The sequence below is a fragment of the Heterodontus francisci genome, chromosome 49, assembly GCF_036365525.1.
Source record: "Heterodontus francisci isolate sHetFra1 chromosome 49, sHetFra1.hap1, whole genome shotgun sequence".
NCBI lineage: Eukaryota > Metazoa > Chordata > Chondrichthyes > Heterodontiformes > Heterodontidae > Heterodontus > Heterodontus francisci.
The window spans coordinates 6953889-6975131 of NC_090419.1; the positions used below are offsets into that span (position 1 = coordinate 6953889).

Sequence of the window (21243 nt, forward strand, 5' to 3'; positions counted from 1 at the left end):
CAGTGAGACTCTGTGTTACTGAGTATTGGGGTTTACAGGACAGTGAGACTCTGTGTTACTGAGTATTGGGGTTTACAGGACAGTGAGACTCTGTGTTACTGAGTATTGGTGTTTATCGGACAGTGAGACTCTGTGTTACTGAGTATTGGTGTTTATAGGACAGTGAGACTCTGTGTTACTGAGTATTGGTGTTTACAGGACAGTGAGACTCTGTGTTACTGAGTATTGGTGTTTACAGGACAGTGAGACTCTGTGTTACTGGGTATTGGTGTTTATCGGACAGTGAGACTCTGTTTTACTGAGTATTGGTGTTTACAGGACAGTGAGACTCTGTGTTACTGAGTATTGGTGTTTACAGGACAGTGAGTCTCTGTGTTACTGAGTATTGGTGTTTACAGGACAGTGAGACTCTGTGTTACTGAGTATTGGTGTTTACAGGACAGTGAGACTCTGTGTTACTGAGTATTGGTGTTTATCGGACAGTGAGACTCTGTGTTACTGAGTATTGGTGTTTATAGGACAGTGAGACTCTGTGTTACTGAGTATTGGGGTTTATAGGACAGTGAGACTCTGTGTTACTGAGTATTGGTGTTTAGAGGACAGTGAGACTCTGTGTTACTGAGTATTGGTGTTTACAGGACAGTGAGACTCTGTGTTACTGAGTATTGGTGTTTACAGGACAGTGAGACTCTGTGTTAATGAGTATTGGTGTTTACAGGACAGTGAGACTCTGTGTTACTGAGTATTGGGGTTTATAGGACAGTGAGACTCTGTGTTACTGAGTATTGGTGTTTACAGGACAGTGAGACTCTGTGTTACTGAGTATTGGTGTTTATAGGACAGTGAGACTCTGTGTTACTGAGTATTGGTGTTTATAGGACAGTGAGACTCTGTGTTACTGAGTATTGGTGTTTACAGGACAGTGAGACTCTGTGTTACTGAGTATTGGTGTTTACAGGACAGTGAGACTCTGTGTTACTGAGTATTGGTGTTTATAGGACAGTGAGACTCTGTGTTACTGAGTATTGGTGTTTATAGGACAGTGAGACTCTGTGTTACTGAGTATTGGTGTTTACAGGACAGTGAGACTCTGTGTTACTGAGTATTGGTGTTTATAGGACAGTGAGACTCTGTGTTACTGAGTATTGGTGTTTATAGGAAAGTGAGACTCTGTGTTACTGAGTATTGGTGTTTACAGGACAGTGAGACTCTGTGTTACTGAGTATTGGTGTTTATAGGACAGTGAGACTCTGTGTTACTGAGTATTGGTGTTTATAGGAAAGTGAGACTCTGTGTTACTGAGTATTGGGATTTACAGGACAGTGAGACTCTGTGTTACTGAGTATTGGTGTTTATAGGACAGTGAGACTCTGTGTTACTGAGTATTGGTGTTTATCGGACAGTGAGACTCTGTTACTGAGTATTGGTGTTTATAGGACAGTGAGACTCTGTGTTACTGAGTATTGGTGTTTACAGGACAGTGAGACTCTGTGTTACTGAGTATTGGTGTTTATAGGACAGTGAGACTCTGTGTTACTGAGTATTGGTGTTTACAGGACAGTGAGACTCTGTGTTACTGAGTATTGGTGTTTATAGGACAGTGAGACTCTGTGTTACTGAGTATTGGTGTTTATAGGAAAGTGAGACTCTGTGTTACTGAGTATTGGGATTTACAGGACAGTGAGACTCTGTGTTACTGAGTATTGGTGTTTATAGGACAGTGAGACTCTGTGTTACTGAGTATTGGTGTTTATAGGAAAGTGAGACTCTGTGTTACTGAGTATTGGTGTTTACAGGACAGTGAGACTCTGTGTTACTGAGTATTGGTGTTTATAGGACAGTGAGACTCTGTGTTACTGAGTATTGGTGTTTATAGGAAAGTGAGACTCTGTGTTACTGAGTATTGGGATTTACAGGACAGTGAGACTCTGTGTTACTGAGTATTGGTGTTTACAGGACAGTGAGACTCTGTGTTACTGAGTATTGGTGTTTATAGGACAGTGAGACTCTGTGTTACTGAGTATTGGTGTTTATAGGAAAGTGAGACTCTGTGTTACTGAGTATTGGGATTTACAGGACAGTGAGACTCTGTGTTACTGAGTATTGGTGTTTAGAGGACAGTGAGACTCTGTGTTACTGAGTATTGGTGTTTATAGGACAGTGAGACTCTGTGTTACTGAGTATTGGTGTTTATAGGACAGTGAGACTCTGTGTTACTGAGTATTGGTGTTTATCGGACAGTGAGACTCTGTGTTACTGAGTATTGGGGTTTACAGGACAGTGAGACTCTGTGTTACTGAGTATTGGTGTTTATCGGACAGTGAGATTCTGTGTTACTGAGTATTGGTGTTTATTGGACAGTGAGACTCTGTGTTACTGAGTATTGGTGTTTATTGGACAGTGAGACTCTGTGTTACTGAGTATTGGTGTTTATAGGACAGTGAGACTCTGTGTTACTGAGTATTGGTGTTTACAGGACAGTGAGACTCTGTGTTACTGAGTATTGGTGTTTATAGGACAGTGAGACTCTGTGTTACTGAGTATTGGTGTTTATAGGACAGTGAGACTCTGTGTTACTGAGTATTGGGGTTTACAGGACAGTGAGACTCTGTGTTACTGAGTATTGGTGTTTATAGGACAGTGAGACTCTGTGTTACTGAGTATTGGGGTTTACAGGACAGTGAGACTCTGTGTTACTGAGTATTGGTGTTTATAGGACAGTGAGACTCTGTGTTACTGAGTATTGGTGTTTATAGGACAGTGAGACTCTGTGTTACTGAGTATTGGTGTTTATAGGACAGTGAGACTCTGTGTTACTGAGTATTGGTGTTTATAGGACAGTGAGACTCTGTGTTACTGAGTATTGGTGTTTATAGGACAGTGAGACTCTGTGTTACTGAGTATTGGTGTTTTTCGGACAGTGAGACTCTGTGTCACTGAGTATTGGTGTTTATCGTACAGTGAGACTCTGTGTTACTGAGTATTGGTGTTTATCGGACAGTGAGACTCTGTGTTACTGAGTATTGGTGTTTACAGGACAGTGAGACTCTGTGTTACTGAGTATTGGTGTTTGCAGGACAGTGAGACTCTGTGTTACTGAGTATTGGTGTTTGCAGGACAGTGAGACTCTGTGTTACTGAGTATTGGTGTTTGCAGGACAGTGAGACTCTGTGTTACTGAGTATTGGTGTTTGCAGGACAGTGAGACTCTGTGTTACTGAGTATTGGTGTTTATCGGACAGTGAGACTCTGTGTTCCTGAGTATTGGTGTTTACAGGACAGTGAGACTCTGTGTTACTGAGTATTGGTGTTTATCGGACAGTGAGACTCTGTGTTACTGAGTATTGGTGTTTATAGGACAGTGAGACTCTGTGTTACTGAGTATTGGTGTTTATCGGACAGTGAGACTCTGTGTTACTGAGTATTGGTGTTTATAGGACAGTGAGACTCTGTGTTACTGAGTATTGGTGTTTATAGGACAGTGAGACTCTGTGTTACTGAGTATTGGTGTTTATCGGACAGTGAGACTCTGTGTTACTGAGTATTGGTGTTTATAGGACAGTGAGACTCTGTGTTCCTGAGTATTGGTGTTTATAGGACAGTGAGACTCTGTGTTACTGAGTATTGGTGTTTATCGGACAGTGAGACTCTGTGTTACTGAGTATTGGTGTTTATAGGACAGTGAGACTCTGTGTTACTGAGTATTGGTGTTGACAGGACAGTGAGACTCTGTGTTACTGAGTATTGGTGTTTATCGGACAGTGAGACTCTGTGTTACTGAGTATTGGTGTTTATAGGACAGTGAGACTCTGTGTTACTGAGTATTGGTGTTTACAGGACAGTGAGACTCTGTGTTACTGAGTATTGGTGTTTACAGGACAGTGAGACTCTGTGTTACTGAGTATTGGTGTTTACTGGACAGTGAGATTCTGTGTTACTGAGTATTGGTGTTTATAGGACAGTGAGACTCTGTGTTACTGAGTATTGGGGTTTACAGGACAGTGAGATTCTGTGTTACTGAGTATTGGGGTTTATAGGACAGTGAGACTCTGTGTTACTGAGTATTGGGGTTTATAGGACAGTGAGACTCTGTTACTGAGTATTGGTTTTTATAGGACAGTGAGACTCTGTTTCTGAGTATTGGTGTTTGCAGGACAGTGAGACTCTGTGTTACTGAGTATTGGTGTTTACTGGACAGTGAGATTCTGTGTTACTGAGTATTGGTGTTTATAGGACAGTGAGACTCTGTGTTACTGAGTATTGGGGTTTACAGGACAGTGAGATTCTGTGTTACTGAGTATTGGGGTTTATAGGACAGTGAGACTCTGTGTTACTGAGTATTGGGGTTTATAGGACAGTGAGACTCTGTGTTACTGAGTATTGGTGTTTATCGGACAGTGAGACTCTGTGTTACTGAGTATTGGGGTTTATAGGACAGTGAGACTCTGTGTTACTGAGTATTGGGGTTTATAGGACAGTGAGACTCTGTGTTACTGAGTATTGGGGTTTACAGGACAGTGAGACTCTGTGTTACTGAGTATTGGGGTTTATAGGACAGTGAGACTCTGTGTTACTGAGTATTGGGGTTTATAGGACAGTGAGACTCTGTGTTACTGAGTATTGGTGTTTACAGGACAGTGAGACTCTGTGTTACTGAGTATTGGGGTTTATAGGACAGTGAGACTCTGTGTTACTGAGTATTGGGGTTTATAGGACAGTGAGACTCTGTGTTACTGAGTATTGGGGTTTATAGGACAGTGAGACTCTGTGTTACTGAGTATTGGGGTTTATAGGACAGTGAGACTCTGTGTTACTGAGTATTGGGGTTTATAGGACAGTGAGACTCTGTGTTACTGAGTATTGGGGTTTATAGGACAGTGAGACTCTGTGTTACTGAGTATTGGGGTTTACAGGACAGTGAGACTCTGTGTTACTGAGTATTGGTGTTTATAGGACAGTGAGACTCTGTGTTACTGAGTATTGGTGTTTATCGGACAGTGAGACTCTGTGTTACTGAGTATTGGGGTTTATAGGACAGTGAGACTCTGTGTTACTGAGTATTGGTGTTTATAGGACAGTGAGACTCTGTGTTACTGAGTATTGGGGTTTATAGGACAGTGAGACTCTGTGTTACTGAGTATTGGTGTTTACTGTCTTCCTGTGTTTGATGTCATGGTGCTGAACACATTTGTTTCAAGTTTCTTCTTCATTGCTGAGCTGTTTCTCTTGGGCTGATGGTTTCATGTTTCTATGTTGCAGGATGCACTGAAATCTCATGTCGTTGGTAAGTTTATTCGTTGTTTCCTGTTTCACTTTCTTGAGACGGCATCTGATAGAAACCTGTAAAATTCGAACAGGACTAGACAGACCCGATGCAGGGAGGATGTTCCCGATGGCTGAGGAGTCCAGAACCAGGGGTCACAGTTTCAGGATATGGGGTATGCCATTTAGAACCGGGATGAGGAGAAATTTCTTCACTCAGAGGGTGGTGAACCTGTGGAATTCTCTACCGCAGGAGGCAGTGGAGGCCAAGTCATTAAATATATTCAAGGAGATAGATATATTTCTTCATGCCAAATGGATATGGGGTGAAAGCGGGAATAGGGTACTGAATTAGACCATCAACCATGATCTTTTTTGAATGGTGGATAGGCCTATGTTTCTAGGTTTAACTTACCGTGTTTCCTCCGGACCGGGTCCCAAGAGGAAGCTGATGGAGAACTCGATATGTTCCAGAACACCGGGTCCAGTGTACAGAACACAAGGGCCCAGGGTATAATACACACAGGGACCCAGGGTACAGAACACAGGGGCCCAGGGTATAATACACACAGGGACCCAGGGTACAGAACACAGGGGCCCAGGGTATAACACACACAGGGACCCAGGGTACAGAACACAGGGGCCCAGGGTATAACACACACAGGGACCCAGGGTATAACACACACAGGGACCCAGGGTACAGAACACAATGGCCCAGGGTATAACACACACAGGGACCCAGGGTACAGAACACAATGGCCCAGGGTATAACACACACAGGGACCCAGGGTACAGAACACAATGGCCCAGGGTATAACACACACAGGGACCCAGGGTACAGAACACAATGGCCCAGGGTATAACACACACAGGGACCCAGGGTACAGAACACAGGGGCCCAGGGTATAACACACACAGGGACCCAGGGTATAACACACACAGGGACCCAGGGAATAACACACACAGGGACCCGGGGTCCAGAACACAGGGGCCCAGGGTATAACACACACAGGGACCCAGGGTGTAACACACACAGGGACCCAGGGAATAACACACACAGGGACCCAGGGTGTAACACACACAGGGACCCAGGGTACAGAACACAGGGGCCCAGGGTATAACACACAGGGACCCAGGGTACAGAACACAATGGCCCAGGGTGTAACACACACAGGGACCCAGGGTGTAACACACACAGGGACCCAGGGAATAACACACACAGGGACCCAGGGTGTAACACACACAGGGACCCAGGGTACAGAACACAGGGGCCCAGGGTATAACACACACAGGGACCCAGGGTACAGAACACAATGGCCCAGGGTATAACACACACAGGGACCCAGGGTACAGAACACAGGGGCCCAGGGTATAACACACACAGGGACCCAGGGTGTAACACACACAGGGACCCAGGGAATAACACACACAGGGACCCAGGGTGTAACACACACAGGGACCCAGGGTGTAACACACACAGGGCCCCAGGGTATAACAGACACAGGGCCCCAGGGAATAACACACACAGGGGCCCAAGGTGTAACACACACACGGACCCAGGGTATAACACACACAGGGACCCAGCGTACAGAACACAGGGACCCAGGGTACAGAACACAGGGGCCCAGGGTATAACACACACAGGGACCCAGGGTATAACACACACAGGGGCCCAGGGTATAACACACACAGGGACCCAGGGTATAACACACACAGGGGCCGAGGGTGTAACACACACAGGGGCCCAGGGTGTAACACACACAGGGACCTAGGGTACAGAACACAGGGGCCCAGGGTATAACGCACACAGGGACCCAGGGTGTAACACACACAGGGGCCCAGGGTATAACACACACAGGGACCTGGGGTACAGAACGCAGGGGCCCAGGGTATAACACCCACAAGGGCCCAGGGTGTAACACACACAAGGGCCCAGGGTGTAACACACACAGGGGCCCAGGGTATAACACACACAGGGGCCCAGGGTATAACACACACAGGGGCCCAGGGTATAACACACACAGGGACCCAGGGTATAACACACACAGGGACCCAGGGTACAGAACACAGGGGCCCAGGGTATAACACACACAGGGGCCCAGGGTATAACACACACAGGGGCCCATGGTACAGAACACAGGGGCACAGGGTATAACACACACAGGGACCAGGGTGTAACACACACAGGGACCTAGGGTATAACACACACAGGGACCCAGGGTACAGAACACAGGGGCCCAGGGTATAACGCACACAGGGACCCAGGGTGTAACACACACAGGGGCCCAGGGTATAACACACACAGGGACCTGGGGTACAGAACGCAGGGGCCCAGGGTATAACACACACAAGAGCCCAGGGTGTAACACACACAGGGGCCCAGGGTGTAACACACACAGGGGCCCAGGGTATAACACACACAGGGGCCCAGGGTATAACACACACAGGGACCCAGGGTACAGAACACAGGGGCCCAGGGTATAACGCACACAGGGGCCCAGGGTATAACACACACAGGGACCCGGGGTACAGAACGCAGGGGCCCAGGGTATAACACACACAAGGGCCCAGGGTATAACACACACAGGGGCCCAGGGTATAACACACACAGGGACCCAGGGTACAGAACACAGGGGCACAGGGTATAACACACACAGGGGCCCAGGGTATAACACACACAGGGACCCAGGGTACAGAACACAGGGGCCCAGGGTATAACACACACAGGGGCCCAGGGTATAACACACACAGGGACCCGGGGTACAGAACGCAGGGGCCCAGGGTATAACACACACAAGGGCCCAGGGTGTAACACACACAGGGGCCCAGGGTATAACACACACAGGGGCCCAGGGTATAACACACACAAGGGCCCAGGGTGTAACACACACAGGGGCCCAGGGTATAACACACACAAGGGCCCAAGGTGTAACACACACATGGACCTAGGGTATAACACACACAGGGACCCGGGGTACAGAACGCAGGGGCCCAGGGTATAACACACACAAGGGCCCAGGGTATAACACACACAGGGACCCAGGGTATAACACACACAAGGGCCCAGGGTGTAACACACACAGGGGCCCAGGGTATAACACACACAGGGACCCAGGGTATAACGCACACAGGGGCCCAAGGTGTAACACACACATGGACCTAGGGTATAACACACACAGGGACCCGGGGTACAGAACGCAGGGGCCCAGGGTATAACACACACAAGGGCCCAGGGTATAACACACACAGGGACCCAGGGTATAACACACACAAGGGCCCAGGGTACAGAACACAGGGGCCCAGGGTATAACACACACGGGGACCCAGGGTATAACACACACAGGGACCCAGGGTACAGAACACAGGGGCCCAGGGTATAACACACACGGGGACCCAGGGTATAACACACACAAGGGCCCAGGGTACAGAACACAGGGGCCCAGGGTATAACACACACGGGGACCCAGGGTATAACACACACGGGGACCCAGGGTATAACACACACGGGGACCCAGGGTGTAACACACACAGGGGCCCAGGGTATAACACACACAGGGACCCAGGGTATAACACACACAGGGACCCAGGGTACAGAACACAGGGACCCAGGGTACAGAACACAGGGGCCCAGGGTATAACGCACACAGGGGCCCAGGGTATAACACACACAGGGACCCAGGGTATAACACACACAAGGGCCCAAGGTGTAACACACACATGGGCCGAGGGTGTAACACACACAGGGACCCAGGGTGTAACACACACAGGGGCCCAGGGTATAACACACACAGGGACCCAGGGTATAACACACAGGGGCCCAGGGTATAACACACACAGGGACCCAGGGTACAGAACACAGGGGCCCAGGGTATAACACACACAAGGGCCCAGGGTATAACACACACAGGGGCCCAGGGTATAACACACACAGGGACCCAGGGTACAGAACACAGGGGCACAGGGTATAACACACACAGGGACCCAGGGTGTAACACACACAGAGACCTAGGGTATAACACACACAGGGACCCAGGGTACAGAACACAGGGGCCCAGGGTATAACACACACAAGGGCCCAGGGTGTAACACACACAGGGGCCCAGGGTATAACACACACAGGGGCCCAGGGTATAACACACACAGGGACCCAGGGTACAGAACACAGGGGCCCAGGGTGTAACACACACACGGGCCCAGGGTATAACACACACAGGGGCCCAGGGTATAACACACAGAGGGACCCGGGGTACAGAACGCAGGGGCCCAGGGTATAACACACACAAGGGCCCAGGGTGTAACACACACAGGGGCCCAGGGTATAACACACACAGGGACCCGGGGTACAGAACGCAGGGGCCCAGGGTATAACACACACAAGGGCCCAGGGTACAGAACACAGGGGCCCAGGGTATAACACACACGGGGACCCAGGGTATAACACACACGGGGACCCAGGGTATAACACACACAGGGACCCAGGGTACAGAACACAGGGGCCCAGGGTATAACACACACAGGGACCCAGGGTACAGAACACAGGGGCCCAGGGTATAACACACACAAGGGCCCAGGGTACAGAACACAGGGGCCCAGGGTATAACACACACGGGGACCCAGGGTATAACACACACGGGGACCCAGGGTATAACACACACAGGGACCCAGGGTACAGAACACAGGGGCCCAGGGTGTAACACACACAGGGGCCCAGGGTATAACACACACAGGGACCCGGGGTACAGAACGCAGGGGCCCAGGGTATAACACACACAAGGGCCCAGGGTACAGAACACAGGGGCCCAGGGTATAACACACACGGGGACCCAGGGTACAGAACACAGGGGCCCAGGGTATAACACACACAGGGACCCAGGGTATAACACACACAGGGACCCAGGATATAACACACACGGGGGCCCAGGGTATAACGCACACAGGGGCCCAGGGTACAGAACACAGGGGCCCAGGGTATAACACACACAAGGGCCCAGGGTACAGAACACAGGGGCCCAGGGTATAACACACACGGGGACCCAGGGTACAGAACACAGGGGCCCAGGGTATAACACACACAGGGACCCAGGGTACAGAACACAGGGACCCAGGGTATAACACACACGGGGACCCAGGGTATAACACACACAGGGACCCAGGATATAACACACACGGGGGCCCAGGGTATAACGCACACAGGGGCCCAGGGTACAGAACACAGGGGCCCAGGGTATAACACACACAGGGACCCAGGGTGTAACACACACGGGGACCCAGGGTATAACACACACGGGGACCCAGGGTATAACACACACAGGGACCCAGGGTATAACACACACAGGGGCCCAGGGTGTAACACACACGGGGACCCAGGGTATAACGCACACAGGGGCCCAGGGTATAACACACACAGGGACCCAGGGTATAACGCACACAGGGGCCCAGGGTATAACACACACAGGGACCCAGGGTGTAACACACACGGGGACCCAGGGTATAACACACACAGGGGCCCAGGGTATAACGCACACAGGGACCCAGGGTGTAACACACACAGGAGCCCAGGGTTTAACACACACAGGGACCCAGGGTATTACACACACAGGGGCCCAGGGTATTACACACACAGGAGCCCAGGGTTTAACACACACAGGGACCCAGAGTATAACACACACAGGGGCCCAGGGTATTACACACACAGGAGCCCAGGGTTTAACACACACAGGGACCCAGAGTATAACACACACAGGGACCCAGAGTATAACACACACAGGGGCCCAGGGTATTACACACACAGGGACCCAGGGTATAACACACACAGGGACCCAGAGTATAACACACACAGGGGCCCAGGGTATTACACACACAGGGACCCAGGGTATTACACACACAGGGACCCAGGGTATAACACACACAGGGACCCAGGGTTTAACACACACAGGGACCCAGGGTATTACACACACAGGGACCCAGGGTATAACACACACAGGGGCTCAGGGTATAACACACACAGGGGCCCAGGGTATTACACACACAGGGGCCCAGGGTATAACACACACAGGGACCCAGGGTTTAACACACACAGGGACCCAGGGTATTACACACACAGGGACCCAGGGTATAACACACACAGGGGCTCAGGGTATAACACACACAGGGGCCCAGGGTATTACACACACAGGAGCCCAGGGTATTACACACACAGGGGCCCAGGGTATTACACACACAGGGGCCCAGGGTATTACACACACAGGGGCCCTGGGTATTACACACACAGGTGCCCAGGGTATAACACACACAGGGACCCAGAGTATAACACACACAGGAGCCCAGGGTTTAACACACACAGGGACCAGGGTATAACACACACAGGGGCCCAGGGTATAACACACACAGGGGTCCAGGGTATAACACACACAGGGGCTCAGGGTATAACACACACAGGGGCCCAGGGTATAACACACACAGGAGCCCAGGGTATAACACACACAGGAGCCCAGGGTATAACACACACAGGGGCCCAGGGTATAACACACACAGGGACCCAGGGTACAGAACACAGGGACCCAGGGTATAACACACACGGGGACCCAGGGTATAACACACACAGGGACCCAGGATATAACACACACGGGGGCCCAGGGTATAACGCACACAGGGGCCCAGGGTACAGAACACAGGGGCCCAGGGTATAACACACACAGGGACCCAGGGTGTAACACACACGGGGACCCAGGGTATAACACACACGGGGACCCAGGGTATAACACACACAGGGACCCAGGGTATAACACACACAGGGGCCCAGGGTGTAACACACACGGGGACCCAGGGTATAACGCACACAGGGGCCCAGGGTATAACACACACAGGGACCCAGGGTATAACGCACACAGGGGCCCAGGGTATAACACACACAGGGACCCAGGGTGTAACACACACGGGGACCCAGGGTATAACACACACAGGGGCCCAGGGTATAACGCACACAGGGACCCAGGGTGTAACACACACAGGAGCCCAGGGTTTAACACACACAGGGACCCAGGGTATTACACACACAGGGGCCCAGGGTATTACACACACAGGAGCCCAGGGTTTAACACACACAGGGACCCAGAGTATAACACACACAGGGGCCCAGGGTATTACACACACAGGAGCCCAGGGTTTAACACACACAGGGACCCAGAGTATAACACACACAGGGGCCCAGGGTATTACACACACAGGGACCCAGGGTATAACACACACAGGGACCCAGAGTATAACACACACAGGGGCCCAGGGTATTACACACACAGGGACCCAGGGTATTACACACACAGGGACCCAGGGTATAACACACACAGGGACCCAGGGTTTAACACACACAGGGACCCAGGGTATTACACACACAGGGACCCAGGGTATAACACACACAGGGGCTCAGGGTATAACACACACAGGGGCCCAGGGTATTACACACACAGGGGCCCAGGGTATAACACACACAGGGACCCAGGGTTTAACACACACAGGGACCCAGGGTATTACACACACAGGGACCCAGGGTATAACACACACAGGGGCTCAGGGTATAACACACACAGGGGCCCAGGGTATTACACACACAGGAGCCCAGGGTATTACACACACAGGGGCCCAGGGTATTACACACACAGGGGCCCAGGGTATTACACACACAGGGGCCCTGGGTATTACACACACAGGTGCCCAGGGTATAACACACACAGGGACCCAGAGTATAACACACACAGGAGCCCAGGGTTTAACACACACAGGGACCAGGGTATAACACACACAGGGGCCCAGGGTATAACACACACAGGGGTCCAGGGTATAACACACACAGGGGCTCAGGGTATAACACACACAGGGGCCCAGGGTATAACACACACAGGAGCCCAGGGTATAACACACACAGGAGCCCAGGGTATAACACACACAGGAGCCCAGGGTATTACACACACAGGGGCCCAGGGTATTACACACACAGGGGCCCAGGGTATTACACACACAGGGGCCCTGGGTATTACACACACAGGTGCCCAGGGTATAACACACACAGGGACCCAGAGTATAACACACACAGGAGCCCAGGGTTTAACACACACAGGGACCAGGGTATAACACACACAGGAGCCCAGGGTATAACACACACAGGAGCCCAGGGTATTACACACACAGGGGCCCAGGGTATTACACACACAGGGGCCCAGGGTATAACACACACAGGGACCCAGAGTATAACACACACAGGAGCCCAGGGTTTAACACACACAGGGACCCAGAGTATAACACACACAGGGACCCAGAGTATAACACACACAGGAGCCCAGGGTTTAACACACACAGGGACCCAGAGTATAACACACACAGGGACCCAGGGTTTAACACACACAGGGACCCAGAGTATAACACACACAGGGACCAGGGTATAACACACACAGGGGCTCAGGGTATAACACACACAGGGACCAGAGTATAACACACACAGGGACCAGAGTATAACACACACAGGGACCCAGGGTTTAACACACACAGGGACCCAGAGTATAACACACACAGGGACCAGAGTATAACACACACAGGGACCCAGGGTTTAACACACACAGGGACCCAGAGTATAACACACACAGGGACCAGGGTTTAACACACACAGGGGCCCAGGGTTTAACACACACAGGGACCCAGAGTATAACACACACAGGGACCAGAGTATAACACACACAGGGACCCAGGGTTTAACACACACAGGGACCCAGAGTATAACACACACAGGGACCAGGGTTTAACACACACAGGGGCCCAGGGTTTAACACACACAGGGACCCAGAGTATAACACACACAGGGACCAGGGTATAACACACACAGGGGCTCAGGGTATAACACACACAGGAGCCCAGGGTATAACACACACAGGGGCCCAGGGTATAACACACACAGGGGCTCAGGGTTTAACACACACAGGGGCTCAGGGTATAACACACACAGGAGCCCAGGGTATAACACACACAGGGGCCCAGGGTATAACACACACAGGGGCTCAGGGTATAACACACACAGGGGCCCGGGGTACAGAACGCAGGGGCCCAGATTACGGAATGGGTGGGTGTGTACTACATGGGGAAGAAAAGGACAGTACACGCGGGTCGGGGCAGGCGTGCAGTTCACCGGGGTGGCTGTACGGCGGTACTTGAGGCGGGGTGGGTGTTTGACACCTCTCGTGGGAGCGTGACGCTGTGACCTCTGATTTTCCCTCTCCCCCCCCCCCCCCCCCCCCAGGGTCCTGCAAGCAGTCACCCAGCCCGCCCTACTCGGCCTCACCGCAGGGACCAGCGACTCCGCAGCCCAAGTCGCCGGTGACGCCAAACCGGGAGAGGAAACTGTCGTCGTCGGACGACAGGAGGAAAGTGGTGAGCAGAGCGGCGGGTGCTCGGGTCACGGGCGGGCACGGGTACCAGGACCCAGAACTGTACCCAGCACTCCAGGTATGCACGCGACCTTATTCGAGATGAAGCTCCTTAAGACCCGCTAAGAGTAACGTGGCAGAAAGTCAGTGACAGGGTAACAGCCGGGCAAGGGTAGGGGTAGGGGACGGGGAGGGGGGGTTAGTGGGGGAGTGCAGGAGCAGGCTAGAGGGGCTGTATGCCCTCATCCTGCTCCGATTGCCGACGTCTACGGGCTACAACACAGGCTGGAGTGCATTACACAGGCTAACGCGGCCCGGGGTGCAAAACGAAGGCGAACACGACCCGGGGCGTATCAGCATGAGCTAGCGCAGCCGCTGTCTGTGGGTGTTCCGTTAACTTCACACCACTGTTTTGAGTCTGTCGGAACTGAATTGGGGGAGTGGTAATCGGCCTTTGAGTGAAGGGTCTCCCTATGGGAGAGGGGGTCCTTTCGGAGAGATCACCCTGTGAGTGAGGGGCCGCCCACTCTGCGGTGTGTGATTAACTCCGTCTTGCTTGTTTTCCAGAGGGCGCGGCCGTACAGAGATTCCAGCATCTACTGGGAGATCCAAGGCAGCGAGATAAACATACTGAAAAGGATTGGAGCAGGGTCTTTCGGGACTGTATACAAAGCAAAGTGGCATGGTAAATACAGGGGCAAGAACGCGGCAGGGAGAGGACAGGAGCACGCTAAGCACAGGGCAGCGTGGTTGCTTGCCTTTCAGAATGCTGACCTCTCTCCTCTCCTGGTTCTTGCAATGACTGATTCGACAGTGGGGAATTTAATATTAGCACCTCTTTCTCACCCAGGTTCGAGCTGTCTCTTTCCTCAGTTTAATGCCTGCTCCTTCTCCCCATCGCTGTCTGCCTGGTTTGTCTCTGTCTGTCCCTCTTCCCCTCCTTGCCTCTCTCCCAACCCTTTCTCCCTCTCTCTCTCCACGCTCTCTGTCTCCAGTATGTCTGTCTCTCTCACTCTCCCTCTCCCCCCCACCCCCTCCCCTGTCTCTTGCATGTCTCTCTCACCACTCTGTCTCCCTCTCTCTCCACTCTCTCTCTCTCCTGTGTGTCTGTCTCTATCTCTCTCTCTGTCTCTCCACTCTCTATCTCCTGTGTGTGTGCCTGTCTCTCCACTCTCTCTATCTCCAGTGTGTGTGTGTCTCTCTCTCTCCCCACTCTCTCTATCTCCAGTGTGTGTGTGTGTGTGTGTCTCTCTCTCTCCCCACTCTCTCTATCTCCTGTGTGTGTGTGTCTCTCTCTCTCCCCACTCTCTCTATCTCCAGCGTGTGTGTGTGTCTCTCTCTCTCTCTCCCCACTCTCTCTATCTCCAGTGTGTGTGTGTGTCTCTCTCTCTCTCCCCACTCTCTCTATCTCCAGTGTGTGTGTGTGTCTCTCTCTCTCCCCACTCTCTCTATCTCCTGTGTGTGTGTGTCTCTCTCTCTCCCCACTCTCTCTATCTCCAGTGTGTGTGTGTGTGTCTCTCTCTCTCTCCCCACTCTCTCTATCTCCAGTGTGTGTGTGTGTGTCTCTCTCTCTCTCCCCACTCTCTCTATCTCCTGTGTGTCTGTCTCTCTCTCTCTCCCCACTCTCTCTATCTCCAGTGTGTGTGTGTGTCTCTCTCTCTCCCCACTCTCTCTATCTCCAGTGTGTGTATGTGTCTCTCTCTCTCCCCACTCTCTCTATCTCCAGTGTGTGTGTGTGTGTCTCTCTCTCTCCCCACTCTCTCTATCTCCAGTGTGTGTGTGTGTGTCTCTCTCTCTCTCCCCACTCTCTCTATCTCCTGTGTGTCTGTCTCTCTCTCTCTCCCCACTCTCTCTATCTCCAGTGTGTGTGTGTGTCTCTCTCTCTCCCCACTCTCTCTATCTCCAGTGTGTGTGTGTGTCTCTCTCTCTCCCCACTCTCTCTATCTCCAGTGTGTGTGTGTGTGTGTCTCTCTCTCTCCCCACTCTCTCTATCTCCTGTGTGTGTGTGTCTCTCTCTCTCCCCACTCTCTCTCTATCTCCAGTGTGTGTGTGTGTGTCTCTCTCTCTCTCCCCACTCTCTCTATCTCCAGTGTGTGTGTGTGTGTCTCTCTCTCTCTCCCCACTCTCTCTATCTTCTGTGTGTCTGTCTCTCTCTCTCTCCCCACTCTCTCTATCTCCAGTGTGTGTGTGTGTCTCTCTCTCTCCCCACTCTCTCTATCTCCAGTGTGTGTGTGTGTGTCTCTCTCTCTCTCCCCACTCTCTCTATCTCCAGTGTGTGTGTGTGTGTCTCTCTCTCTCTCCCCACTCTCTCTATCTCCTGTGTGTCTGTCTCTCTCTCTCTCCCCACTCTCTCTATCTCCAGTGTGTGTGTGTGTCTCTCTCTCTCCCCACTCTCTCTATCTCCAGTGTGTGTGTGTGTGTCTCTCTCTCTCGCCCCACACTCTCTATCTCCAGTGTGTGTGTGTGTGTGTGTCTCTCTCTCCCCACTCTCTCTATCTCCAGTGTGTGTGTGTGTCTCTCTCTCTCTCCCCACTCTCTCTATCTCCAGTGTGTGTGTGTGTCTCTCTCTCTCTCCCCCCACTCTCTCTATCTCCAGTGTGTGTGTGTGTCTCTCTCTCTCTCCCCCCACTCTCTCTATCTCCAGTGTGTGTGTGTGTCTCTCTCTCTCGCCACTCTCTCTATCTCCAGTGTGTGTGTGTGTCTCTCTCTCTCTCCCCACTCTCTCTATCTCCAGTGTGTGTGTGTGTGTCTCTCTCTCTCCCCACTCTCTCTATCTCCAGTGTGTGTGTGTGTGTCTCTCTCTCTCCCCACTCTCTCTATCTCCAGTGTGTGTGTGTGTCTCTCTCTCTCTCGCCCCACACTCTCTATCTCCAGTGTGTGTGTGTGTGTGTGTCTCTCTCTCCCCACTCTCTCTATCTCCAGTGTGTGTGTGTCTCTCTCTCTCTCCCCACTCTCTCTATCTCCAGTGTGTGTGTGTGTCTCTCTCTCTCTCCCCCCACACTCTCTATCTCCAGTGTGTGTGTGTGTCTCTCTCTCTCTCCCCACTCTCTCTATCTCCAGTGTGTGTGTGTGTCTCTCTCTCTCTCCCCACTCTCTCTATCTCCAGTGTGTGTGTGTGTCTCTCTCTCTCCCCACTCTCTCTATCTCCAGTATGTGTGTGTCTCTCTCTCTCTCCCCACTCTCTCTATCTCCAGTGTGTGTGTGTGTCTCTCTCTCTCTCGCCCCACACTCTCCATCTCCAGTGTGTGTGTGTGTGTGTGTGTCTCTCTCTCCCCACTCTCTCTATCTCCAGTGTGTGTGTGTGTCTCTCTCTCTCTCCCCACTCTCTCTATCTCCAGTGTGTGTGTGTGTGTCTCTCTCTCTCCCCCCACTCTCTCTATCTCCAGTGTGTGTGTGTCTCTCTCTCTCTCCCCACTCTCTCTATCTCCAGTGTGTGTGTGTGTCTCTCTCTCTCTCCCCACTCTCTCTATCTCCAGTGTGTGTGTGTGTCTCTCTCTCTCTCCCCACTCTCTCTATCTCCAGTGTGTGTGTGTGTGTCTCTCTCTCTCTCCCCACTCTCTCTATCTCCAGTGTGTGTGTGTGTGTCTCTCTCTCTCTCCCCCCACTCTCTCTATCTCCAGTGTGTGTGTGTGTCTCTCTCTCTCCCCACTCTCTCTATCTCCAGTGTGTGTGTGTGTGTCTCTCTCTCTCTCCCCACTCTCTCTATCTCCAGTGTGTGTGTGTCTCTCTCTCTCTCCCCACTCTCTCTATCTCCAGTGTGTGTGTGTGTGTCTCTCTCTCTCTCCCCACTCTCTCTATCTCCAGTGTGTGTGTCTCTCTCTCTCTCCCCACTCTCTCTATCTCCAGTGTGTGTGTGTGTCTCTCTCTCTCTCCCCCAACTCTCTCTATCTCCAGTGTGTGTGTGTCTCTCTCTCTCCCCCCACTCTCTCTCCTGTGTGTTTGTCTCTGTGTTCTGTGACTGTCTGCCTGTCTCTTGCAGTGAGTGTATAAGACTCACTTTATGATCACTTTCATATTCTGTACCCACCCCCCACTTCCTTGCTCCCACTTTCTCTCCCTTTCCTTCCCACTCCCCCTCTCCTCGCTCTTTCCCTCTCGTTCTCCTCTCGCCCCTCTCTCCCTGCCCGCCTTTACCTCCCCTCCTCCCTTCTCTCCCTCCCTATCTCCTCCAGGAGTAAATAATCCCCCGTTCCCTCTTCTGGCTGCATGTCCGTGTCCCCCCGTGACAGTCCCTCTGATATTTGTGAACTTCTCCCTATGTTACAGGTGATGTTGCTATTAAGATTCTGAAAGTGACCTATCCAACTCCTGAGCAGCTCCAGGCATTCAAGAATGAAGTGCTTGTTCTCAGGTAAATATTCTGTGTAGCTGTGTCGCTGTCGGTGAAACCGAAACCACTGCCCTCCCCGTGACGTGTTTCTACCACCAGCGGACAGATTCAGTAATGTCTCTCCGCGCTCGGCATGCTGCATTCATCGTCTTCGCCACCACAAAGAACGAGCTCCTTGACTCGTTTGGAAGGAGGCTCTCAACAAAATTCTGCCCCAGTCCCGGTGCGAAACCTTCCAACAGCAACACGGCGAAACGGTTGCTGGACACGTCGGCAGCGACACGGTGTTCACCAGCTTCCTTCAGAGTTCACCCTTCCTCATCGCCTCGCCCGTAATTGTGGGGTGGGGGATGTGGTGGCTTATTGTCGTGGCGTGTGAACAGTGTCGGTGCTGTTGTTGAGAGAGTGTTTGTCCATGTTTTGTGTACAGGTCTGACTGCAGGATTGTTGTGTGAGTGTGCGTGTGTGTGCGCACAAGCGAGTGTCAGAGAGCGAGGAGCGGGCAGTGGTGAGAGGGAGAGGGAGAGGTGAGGAAAGGGACAGAAGCAGAGAGCGAGGGACACACACAGGGAAAGAGAGAAAGAATAAAGGAAGAGAGAGAGATGGACAGAGAGAGAGTTAGGGGGAAAGAGAGGACAAAAAGAGAGAAGGAGAGACAGACAAGACGAACAAAGAGAGAGGAGAGTGAGTCAGGGACAGAGAGGGAGAGAGACAGACGGACTGGAGGGGTGGGGGACAGGTGGAGAGGGAGAGAAAGTGAGACACGGACTGAGAGAAAGGGAGAGAGGGTCGGGGGGGAGAGAGAGAGACAGGGACTAAGACGGGGAGAGAATGAGGGATAGAGAGAGAAAGACGAGGAGAGAGTGTCAGGGACAGACACAGAGAGAGAGGCAGGGACTAAGAGACAGGGAGAGAGGATGAGGGGGAGAGAGAGACAGACAGACTGAGAGAGAGAGACGGATGGCGAGACAGGGAGAGAGCGTCAGGGACAGACAGAGAGAGAGAGAGAGACAGGGAAAGAGGATCGGGGCAGATAGGGTCAGGACAGACAGGGAGAGGAGGGTCAGGGACAGACAGAGAGAGAGAGAGACAGGGAAAGAGGATCGAGGCAGATAGAGAGATGGAGAGAGAGGGTCAGGGACAGACAGAGAGAGGAGGGTCAGGGACAGACAGAGAGAGAGAGAGACAGGGAAAGAGGATCGGGGCATATAGAGAGATATAGAGAGAGGGTCAGGGACAGACAGAGAGAGGAGGGTCAGGGACAGAGAGAGAGAGAGAGACAGGGAAAGAGGATCGGGGCATATAGAGAGATAGGGAGAGAGGGTCAGGGACAGACAGAGAGGGAGAGAGGGTCAGGGACAGAGAGAGAGAGAGAGAGGCAGGGAAAGAGGATCGGGGCAGATAGGGAGAGAGGGTCAGGACAGACAGGGAGAGGAGGGTCAGGGACAGACAGAAAGAGAGACTAGGACTGAGTGGATCAGGGGCGGGGAGGGAGAGGGTCGGGGACGGGGAGGGAGAGAGGGTCAGGGACGGAGAGGGGGAGTCGGGGAGGGAGAGTCGGGGACGGGGAGGGAGAGTCGGTCGGGGACGGGGAGGGAGAGTCGGTCGGGGGCGTATAGGGAGAGTCGGTCGGGGGCGTATAGGGAGAGTCGGTCGGGGGCGTATAGGGAGAGTCGGTCGGGGGCGGATAGGGAGAGCCGGTCGGGGGCGGATAGGGAGAGCGGGTCGGGGGCGGATAGGGAGAGCGGGTCGGGGGCGGATAGGGAGAGCGGGTCGGGGGCGGATAGGGAGAGCGGGTCGGGGGCGGATAGGGAGAGCGGGTCGGGGGCGGATAGGGAGAGCGGGTCGGGGGCGGATAGGGAGAGCGGGTCGGGGGCGGATAGGGAGAGCGGGTCGGGGGCGGATAGGGAGAGCGGGTCGGGGGCGGATAGGGAGAGCGGGTCGGGGGCGGATAGGGAGAGCGGATCGGGGACGGGGAGGGAGAGCGGGCCGGGGACGGGGAGGGAGAGCGGGCCGGGGACGGGGAGGGAGAGCGGGCCGGGGACGGGGAGGGAGAGCGGGCCGGGGACGGGGAGGGAGAGAGAGAGTGGGCTCAGAGGGAGAGAGGGTCAGGGAAGGGGAGAGAGAGAGTGGGCTCAGAGGGAGAGAGGGTCAGGGACAGAGAGCGAGAGACAGAGTGGGCTGAGAGGGAGAGAGGGTCAGGGAAGGGGAGAGAGAGAGTGGGCTCAGAGGGAGAGAGGGT

At 52.7% G+C, this 21243-nt stretch overlaps 1 protein-coding gene across 1 annotated transcript in view; it reads left to right on the forward strand.

The window, feature by feature from the left end:
- LOC137358314 (serine/threonine-protein kinase A-Raf-like) overlaps positions 1 to 21243 on the forward strand; it is a 672271-nt gene that overhangs the window by 636061 nt on the left and 14967 nt on the right. The window contains exons 8-11 of the mRNA XM_068024252.1: positions 5259 to 5283; positions 14545 to 14750; positions 15239 to 15356; positions 18938 to 19022. Coding sequence (XP_067880353.1) covers positions 5259 to 5283; positions 14545 to 14750; positions 15239 to 15356; positions 18938 to 19022 — 434 coding nt within the window. The remainder of the gene's footprint in view (positions 1 to 5258; positions 5284 to 14544; positions 14751 to 15238; positions 15357 to 18937; positions 19023 to 21243) is intronic.